The sequence below is a fragment of the Montipora foliosa genome, chromosome 13 (genome assembly GCF_036669935.1).
Source record: "Montipora foliosa isolate CH-2021 chromosome 13, ASM3666993v2, whole genome shotgun sequence".
NCBI classification, from domain to species: domain Eukaryota; kingdom Metazoa; phylum Cnidaria; class Anthozoa; order Scleractinia; family Acroporidae; genus Montipora; species Montipora foliosa.
The window spans coordinates 6,161,918-6,171,917 of NC_090881.1; the positions used below are offsets into that span (position 1 = coordinate 6,161,918).

A 10,000-nucleotide genomic window follows, 5' to 3' on the forward strand; every position below is an offset into this window, starting at 1 on the left:
GATTGTCTGAGAATGAATTTAAACGTTGGTTTGACCCAATAACCATAAATTCGGTCTTCGCAACATTCAAGCTCAGTTTGTTGGAAATGAGCCATATATTAAGACTTCTTAACTCTGAATTTAAACCTTTCTCAAGATCACTCAATGTGCTGGCAGCAAAGATTAGTTAGTATCATCAGCAAACATCCTTGGGGAGGTCAACCTAAGGCAATTTAGCAGATCGTTAATGTAAACTAGGAATAAGAGTGGTCCTAGGTTGCTACCCTGTGGGATGCCACAAGAAACCGGTGCAGCATTAGACAACTGGCCAGCAAGACTACATCTCTGACTTCGGCGGAAAAGATAAGATTCAACCACTTAATACTGATTGTATCGACACCATATATACGGAGCTTCCGTAAGATAATATTGTGATCAATGGTGTCGAAGGCGTTTTTAAGATCTATGAAAACTACACCCTTTACAAGGCCATTGTCAATATTAACCTACCAGCTGTTTGCACGCAGCATCAACCAGGGCAGTAAGGGTACTGTGTAACGATCGAAATCCAGATTGACTGATTGAGCTTTGAGGAAGGTTGTCAGTTTTGGTCGTACAATAGCGGTAGCAGCCGTTTGACAGCTATTCTGACTGCTTTTTATTAAATATGAAGGGACCGGCCGGCTGGGAATTATTGTTGAGAGCAAACCGGGTATACAGGTCAGCCCAAAAGAGCTGAAAAAAAAAACAATGTAGAGCAATCTCACTATTTCCTCAAGGAGTTATCCAAGGCCTGAATTTTTACCCCTATTCACTCCAACAATGAATACTTGAATTGCCGCCTGGCAACGTTATTGCGTACCTCCAAGAGTGGTACCGTATCACTGAAAGCTCGTGCATGTAAAGGCAATTCCTCCGGGAATAATTTTAAAAATTGGCTATGAACTGGCCCAGTCTATAACAAAAGCAGCGTATAACTGTGGAAATGCTCTAACATCACACCTATTCCGAAGGTAAAACAACCTCAATGTGAGAGCGACACCCGTTAGCCCCTATTCTGTCTAAGGTCTAAGATTTTGTGGTCTCTTGGAGGCGCACGGCCGCTCCCCTCGCACCAAAGACAGGCAACCCCTCATAAGTTGCAAAACTGAACGCTTTAAAGGAACCTTTTTTTTTCCTGCAATGTGCCTCTATGCTCATGGCATATGATCTAGGAACTTATAGGCACGTAATGTACAATTTAATATATACTACGGGGGGTGACAACTCTAACAAACGCTGTTTGAGTAATACTAGGTCTTAACTTAAGTCGTCCCGGATATTTGGATCATCCTCCCGAATTTCTGGGATACATTCACGGAATTTTTTTAGAATTCCTGGCATACATTCTAAGAAGTTAACCTAAATAAAAACGTGAAATAAAATTTCCTTCGATGTTCCGATTTTTTTCTGCAATGTTCCGGAATTATCGCGTGTTTCCCGGAAAAGTTTCCAAGAGCCCGGATTGACGGAACAATTTTGGCTTTTCCCCGAAACAGAGTTTGTTAGAGTTGTCAACCCCAGTATATACTCCTAGTTTCTAGATTTTTACCTATGTATCATATCTTTTATAATTGTAAGGGCCAATCCATTTTGAACACGATGTAATCAGTTTAAATTATTTTTAATCAATACCTATATTATTGCAAAGTAATTTCGTAATTCGCTCACTTCTCAGCGCGATGATTTTATTAATAAACTAGAGTTACCCATAAAATTCACAAATTATGCAAGGCTTAAGGTAACCCTCTTGATAATGGAGTTAAATGAATAGAGTGTAATGTGAAGTGCTAGATTTCTATCCCATATGAACTATGTGAGCGTAAGCCCTACTGATGGAAATGGGCCCACACAAGGACAGAGAAAAACTCTGACCAGGGTGGGAATTGAACCCACGATGACTTTAACATCTTCAGTTCCCACGGACTTGTAGCTCAGTCGGTAGAGCGGCGGAGATCTAACCCGCAGGTCGTGGGTTCAATTCCCACCCTGGGCGGAGTTTTCTCTGTCCTTGTGTGGGCCCATTTCCATCAATAGGGCTTACGCTCACATGGTTCATATGGGATACAAATCTAGCACTTCACCTTACACTCTATTCAGTTAACTCTGTTTAAAATATAAGTGCTACACGGCCAACGTTTGTATAAACGTAACCGTTCTTCTTGATAATGTTGTCCCCATCATCTTTATTGCACGCTCTGCAAGTGAATGGGCAGCCATGCAACTCAATATTGCTTCAGTTGAGTGACTCACATTGATTGCATGGAACATTATGGTGGCAGGCGGAAGAAGGCATTGCATTGCATTGCATTGAATATATTTCCCGTCGACAACGGGGACAGTGGTCAACCATTCTCAGTCTCGAGTCGCATTAATTAAGTGGGCAAATGCTTAGTACTTTGAGGTCTCTTCATAGGTTTGAGGTGTCAGTGTTTGTAAAACTTATTTATTTAGCCGATATTTATACCACGAGAATAAAAATAAATGGCATCATTTTCAGTAATACTCCTTGAATGTACTTTTGAATCCAAAAAATTAGTATTTTCTAATTATTTGATCGTTATTTTTTCCATGTGAGCTTCTACAAGTAATAGCAAATAGTCCTATTTTAGAGGTTTAAGCTACCAGGGATTTGAATTTATTTTACTTTTTTCTGAAATCTTAAGAGTTTTTGACCGGGTATTCAAACAAGCTGATGGTGTAAAATCAAAACACTGGCGACAAAAATATTGAAAAACGCTGACACCATTTTGCAAATCGAACTGTGTTAAAAATAGTCCTGAAAATTTAAGGTGTATCGGACAAAAAACTAAGTAAAAGGGCGACTCTTGTGCAATATTCTGAAGTTGAGAAAACGCAAAGCAGTTTTCAAGGTGAAATGTGAAGTCACGATTTTGCCGTGACACTGTAAATGTGCGGGGGGATCCTATAAATTACCACTTTCGTATTCGTTTTGTTCCACTTTACCACTGTTCCGCTGTGACCAGTGTTCCTCTGCTCCTCTGTACCTACTGTCCCTCTGTACCCACTGTCCCTCTGTGCCCACTGTCTCTCTGTACTCACTGTTCCTCTGTACTCACTGTTCCTCTCTACCTCTGTACCACTGTTCCTCTGCTCGTCTGTACCCACTGTTCCTCTGTTCCTCTATACCTGCTGACCCTCCGTTCCTCTTTGCCTAATGTTCCTGTTTACTCGCTGTTCCTTTATACCCTCTGATCCTCTGTTCCTCTGTACACGTTTTTCCTCTGGTCCTCTATACCCACTGTTCCCCCGTCCCTTTGTTCCCCCTGACCCCGTAATGGTTATCGTTGCTCTGTACCCTGTGTGAGACACGTTCTGTCTCTGTGTAACCTACAATTGTAGTATTTGTTGTATGAGGCTCTTAGCTGTTAATGTTTAACTGTTCGGAGCCCGCTGTAGGAGAGACTACCCGGGGAAAGTGACACGTCAGCCAGCGCAAAACGAAATATTCAAAGAGCCCCCCTTTTTATCTTACAAAAGAGGAAAATCCCTCAAATACGTTTTAGTCGGAACTAAACTCAAGAAGGGAATAGAAAAACATTTGCGAGCCGCTGGAGTCGTGCTGGCCCATCAACACCTACCGCACCGTTTATCATTATGCATTCGCATTCAAAAACCGCATGACGCATTGAAACTTGCCGCCCAGTTCAGTTCTCATCACGTTGTTGAAATTCAATGCTAGATATAATCGTGATAAAGAAGACAGCGCGCACTACGATTAGTTGGATGACATAACTGAGGTGAGTTCATACAAAAGTAATCATTTAGAATAACAATTCGATCGAACGTTGGAACATAAGTTAACATATTTCAACAATGTCAAAATGCCAAAACATTATTCGGTGCTTTTCCGAATGTAATTCAAAAATCGAAAACAGGTCGGTCGTTTCTCCAAGGAGTCGTTTCGCAAACAGTCAGTTCACAAACCTGTTGGGTCGATTTGCAAACGTCCAAATAGTCAGTTCTCAAACGCCTGATAGTCAGTTCACAGACCTCGTATATTACGCGCACTCTGTACTGTTTTGAAAGCTTACTGATAAAAGCTTGCGTGTAAGACCATTGCATAGTCAACAGAAGATTCAGACCGAAATAAAACTGTGAACAGACCAGCACAGCCTTGTTTATTTGCGGAATGAAAGGATGAAATTTACTTCCCGCGAGTTCGATTCCCATCTTAAACGCACTGTTAAACTGTCAATTTTTACTGACTTGAAATTTAACGTTTAACATTGAAAATAATCTTAGCCAATTTTAATTTTTTTTTTTCGTTTTATAAACCAATTAAGATCAGTTAGTATGCACGTTTGTCCTGACTCGCTAATAGTTGACAATCAAGTAATTAAAAACACTTTTCATTGTGTTTCTAAAGTAGTGACTTTATTGCACAATGCCAGTAGCTTTCAACATGTTGCCTGACAGGAGCGCTTCCTTGAATGGACGCTCAGGTAATCTTTTGACAAACTTCGAGCTCGCCTTATAGCCGAGAGCTTTCCTTAGTTTTTAGGGTCTCGGGTTAAAGCCATGATCGGCGAATAAAAACGGTAAGCACGATTCTCACTTTTATTCGCACTGGGATAAATAATCCTCCTATTGTCGCTTGCGCGGCCCTTAACAAAGAAGGTGAGACTTCTTCATCTTCAATAGGATATTGTTTCAAGACCTTAATGATATGTATCCTAAACAAAGAACTGAAAACGCCAACAACAGGGAGTTTAAGCAAAGCACTACGACAAATATCTCAAAGAATATCGAGTGAAGAACACAAATATATGAATACTCAAAGAAGCAAAACAGCATCGTATAGTATCCAGACATAAAACATCTTCACTAAATTCTCAAAGCAAATTTAACCGAAGAAAAACAAACTCGTGCTGAATACGAACATTTCACTTGACTCACTTCGCCATTCCAACACCTTTACCAAAACTTGTCGTAAATTCATGATACGGATTTACAAGCTTATGAGAAGCAACCTTAACACAATCTTTTGACCTAAATTAACTTCAAAGGGTATAGTATTCAATGGAATTCTTAAAATGCCGAGATATCCGTTGAAAAGGCGCAGAGAAGCGAAATAAACCCGACGTAGTAGCCAATACGGCAAAACATCCCGACTCAGGCAGTCAAATTCCACGCTACGGCTGGATGCAACCGACGTAAATTTGCAGTGTCTCATTTAGGAAGAATTTTACTTCCGGCAGCCGTATCAGCGCCATCCGTAGCGATTTGCTTTAAGTCCCTAATATCTACCAATCACATTACTGCGATTTCCATCGGTCCTGAAATTGAGCTCTGCATTAAAAAGGGGTGTGATTTCCTGTTAATTTCATTCCACTGAACTTCTCGGAATACTATCGCGACAACTCATCATCGAAACATTATTAGAAATGGAAAGCTTTCATTGTATTTTCTGCATCGAATAAGTAACGTCACGTCAAGAAGCACTCTGGTGGGTAGAGCGGACTTCCCTTGTATTCATTGATCGAGCTACTTGACAGAGAGGCCAGACTAGCTGCCGACACTATCAGGCCCGTTTTAGACAACAAACTTAAACGTATATGTAGGGTAAACTGCGCCAAAAGACCGCCATGCAGCTCCTTAAGACATGCTCACACCCAAACGGCCCAGCTCGTGCTTTACAATGCAATTTAGTATTATAGTTAAGCTAGTTGTAGAATTTTAAGTTAGTATTATTTCAAGTCAAGTTTACATATAAATTTTAATTAAGTACTATCAACGAGTAAGTTAAGCTGCAAGCAATTGCAAAAAGGATGAGACACTGAATGGAAAATCCCCTCTTCTTCCTAAAACCCCTTTTCTAGTTCATAAGATAAGGCTGAACGCCCCTCCCTCCCCCCTGCCCTTTTCCAATGTCGATACCCTTTAATCTGAGTGCCAAGTGGAAATGGAAACAACTTTGCTTGGGGGGGGGGGGAAGGGGGGTTGGAGATGCACTGACTTGAATGACACGCATTGTACGGTTATCAACAGTGAGTGTCTCAACTCCTTTTGCAACTGCTTCTAGTTCTGGTACGTTGGAATCGGTAAATGGATAGGCTGTATAAGAAACACGATGTCAAGTTAAGATTGCGTGTAATTTAGGTATTATCAACGCGTAAGTTACTTGTGGTATTTTGAAATCGCTAAAATCGATAGTTAGCAACTATTCCTCGAAGTGTGGTGGCTAGTAGTGGATATTTACCAAGCAGCGTCGAGTCTCGATGAATATCCACCACTAGCCACCGACACCTAGGTGAATAGTTGTTTTAGTATACACTAAACAGTGAGATAATACCTATAGCACAAAAATATGATTTTAACTCATATATTCCTGCAACGATTACAACAATTTTCGGGCGCAAATTCCGCGCGAATTGCGGTGAATAGGAAAGGATATCCAGAGTATGAGTAGCCAATCAGCGCGCGCGTACAACTCTATCCACTGTTTCAGTATATACTAATCTCTATTATTGTAGCGCAAGAAATGCGATATCAAGTTAAGTTTAAATGTAGTTTATTACTATGAAGGCAGTGTGACCCAGTGGTTAGGGTGCTTACCTTGAAATCCGGAGATCCCGGGTTCAAGACCCGCTCTGACGACTCGTTGAATTTGTTCCTGGTAGTTCCTGGTCCAACCTCCCAGCTGCATTTGTAAATACAGCTGTAGCCAACTAGTTTTCCTTCGGCCAGTTGGGATTCTTAACAGTTGTTGTTGTTGTTGTTGTTGTTGTTTCGTTATGTTTCATTGGCCCTGAAAAGCCCCTATGCATGGGAAGCGCTCAATTAAGTACTCTTTTTTTTAATGAATAAAATGATTGAATGATCTCAAAAATTCTTTGACTTGGGCCATTTTAGTCTCATTAGGAGGTTTATTTTGTATTTATTTTGTATTTCCGCGTAAATACAAAATAAACCTGATCCGCACTTTGGCTTATCGCTGCATTAGAATTTGTTCGTCACCCCGATTGTTACAGTTTGCCCTAGATGACCTCAAGAGGATTTTGTTACTTAATGGCTACCCTATGGGAACTGTTAAATATCATATGAATGATGTCGTTGAGAAACATCAAAATAAGCCAAAAGATCCTGTACAAACACTTAAGAAAAAAGAAGTTCTTATCGTTCTACCTTTCTTAGGTCATCAAAGCAAACACCTCACAAAACAGCTGAGGTCTTGTATAAACAAATTCTATGGTATTTTCAACGTCACAATAGTTTTTCAGAACACCCGAAGAATCAAGTCTTTTTTCCCTTACAAAGATAAACTAACTCCTTCCTTTAGGTCAAAAGTAGTGTACAGAGCAAACTGCTGGGATTGCAATGATTTCTACATAGGAAAAACGAAACGCCGATTATGTGACAGAAAAACAGAACATTTTAAAGCCCTAACTACAAATTGTCACGAATCTGCAATTGCTGATCATGTTTTCTTAACCAACCATAGAATTAAGTGGGATCATTTTGAAATATTAGCAACTGGTCGATCAGACATGCATTGCAAAATTAAAGAGTCTCTGTTGATCCGTGATCTGAAGCCGGCCTTAAATGAAAACGTTAGCAGTGAGAAACTGTATCTCTATTATTATCATATTCTTGTCGTTTTATGTCAGTCAATTTCGTTAGTTCCCAGTCCGTACAGTTGTATTTTTGAATTTAAGTTTATCTATAACTGAATAATAATCACTTCTGATGATGTATGTTGTAACATACGAAACGTTAAGTTTATAAAAGTTATGCAGTTCAAGCAAATGTTTGTAACCGCCGTTTGCGTTTTATTCCTAATGATTGAATAATATGTTCGAATGAAGACCTTTCAGTTATTGCGTTCGACGAGATACTCTACGAAAATCTTAAGACCGGTTGTGTGCTGAAGTAGTGCGTAGCTTGTTTATTTCTTCCGGAACAAGTGACCCAAATGTTCCAGATGGACTGCGTTTTTTGGTTGTCGATAACTTTTGAGTTTATTTAAAAAATATGTGAAAAAATACAAACTAGGTTACACTGGTGGTTTAAAAGATAATATATTACAATAAAAAATGTTCCCAACGTTTCGGTCGCAATCACGGACCTTCTTCAGGGGAAGTGAAAGAAAAACCACACAAAAGCACAGATATAAACAAGACGCTGATTAAAAAAATTCAAGATAAGTGTCATTTTTTCTTGTTTGCGAGGGTCAAGTGCAAATACTCCTTGGGGAGTAACGCCCCGTCATCTCGGTTGAGCGGGTCTTTCGCGTAATTAATCTCCCAAGTTTCCAAAATCTTCCTTTGGTGCCAATTACTATTAGTCCTGAGAATTGTAGCCTCATCCCATGCGATATCGTGATTAGCATTAGTCACGTGGTCTGCAAGTGCTGTTTTTTTTGCATTGTGTCCGTGCGACAGTCTTCTGGTGCTCGCCTTTTCTTGTTGAGAATTTTCTTTGCGTTTCGCCGACGTAGCTCTTGCTACAATCAGCGCAAGGAATGTCATAAACAGGGCCACGAGTTTCTTCTTTGTCTATTTGGTCTTTCGGTTTGGCAAACATCTGGCTCATTGTTTGATAGGGCTTGAATGCCACTTTGATGCCGTGGTTTTCCAAAACTCTCTTTATTGGCTTAGAGGTCCCGCTAACGTATGGAATTGTGCTATAGCCCCGCCCAGATTCTGCAGTGTTGATTGTGTCCTTCGACGGTGGTTTAGGCTTGCTGGCATCCAAAATAAAGCGCTTGGGGTATCCATTGGACTGTAATGTCGATATTACTCGTTGCTTTTCCTTACTTTGATCAGATTTTGTTGTGGGGATTCTTTCGGCCCGATCCATCAATGATTTAACCACAGCTCGCTTGTGCATACTAGGATGGTGCGATGAAAAAGACCGAAAACGATCAGTGTGAGTAGGTTTCCGGTAAACAGTGGTAGTTAATCTTCCGTCTTCCTGGTGGTGAACCATAGTGTCAAGGAAGGCAATTTTTCCCTCGCTTTCGCGTTCAACCGTGAACTTAATGCAGGGTTCAATTGAATTCAGATGTTCGAGAAAAGTCTGAGTACTATCAAATTTCATGGTTGTACTCACATCGTCCACAAATCTTTTCCAAAACAGAGGTTGACTGGTGAGAGTAGCTAGTGCTCTTTCTTTAAGGTCTTCCATGACCATATTTGCCATTACGGCGGAAACGGGTGAACCCATAGCTGTCCCATGGATCTGCTGATAATGTTCGTGGCCGTATTGAAAGTTGGTGGTTGACAAGCAGAAATCAAGTAATTTAATAACGTCAGTAACCGATAGGGGCGTCCTTTCTGGTAGATTTCCGTCGTTAACCAAGCGGTTGTAAGTAACATTAACAGCTACATCTACCGGAATTGACGTATTTTTTAAATGTACTCACCTGGTGACAAACCCAGTTTTAAAACTTTTGAGTTGTCGATAACAAATAGTTGTCGACAACTAAATGTCAAGTCTGTGGAGACCCTCAGTTATGTTTTACTAGAGCACCTTCAAAAGCTAGGGCAAATTATGTAAAGGACGCCAACTGTTCTGTTGACCTTTGCTCTATGTTTTACAACACAGACAGTAGCTAGTACTTGATTTTAGGAACATTTTTTTCATTGTAATCTTACTCGCTGACGTTTGCGAACTGACTCTGAGACGTTTGCGAACTGACAATCGGACATTTGCGAATGGACCCAAGACGTTTGCGAACCGACCGTTGGCGAAACGACTCGTTGGCGAAACGACCGGTTACCATTTAAAATGTCAAAACATAGTTCGGGAGCTTAACGAATATAATTCACTACTACATCAAAACAGAATTTGCATTCTACTAATGACCCTTATACGCTTAATAGGAAACAATAACAAACATCTCATACCGTTTGTCAGATGTAAATACTTCGGCAAATTAAATATTAACAATTTTAACAGAATGGATAACAGAGAAGTCAGCTGCCCTCTGTGAGCGTACTTGTCGTTTCTCTGCTAG

General features: G+C 40.3%; 2 protein-coding genes across 2 annotated transcripts in view; one reads left to right on the forward strand and one right to left on the reverse strand.

The window, feature by feature from the left end:
- Positions 1–8,370: 8,370 nt before the first annotated feature.
- On the reverse strand, positions 8,371–9,183 carry LOC137981569 (uncharacterized). The gene has a single exon (XM_068828663.1). It carries the CDS (start codon positions 9,181–9,183, stop codon positions 8,371–8,373), a length of 813 nt encoding a protein of 270 aa, XP_068684764.1.
- A 566-nt stretch (positions 9,184–9,749) lies between these two features.
- The window catches only part of LOC137982460 (microfibril-associated glycoprotein 4-like), a 6,941-nt gene continuing 6,690 nt past the window's right edge, over positions 9,750–10,000 (forward strand). Inside the window, exon 1 of the mRNA XM_068829552.1 lies at positions 9,750–10,000. This exon is cut by the window's right edge and continues 336 nt beyond it. The gene's annotated coding sequence lies outside the window, so the exon portion shown is untranslated.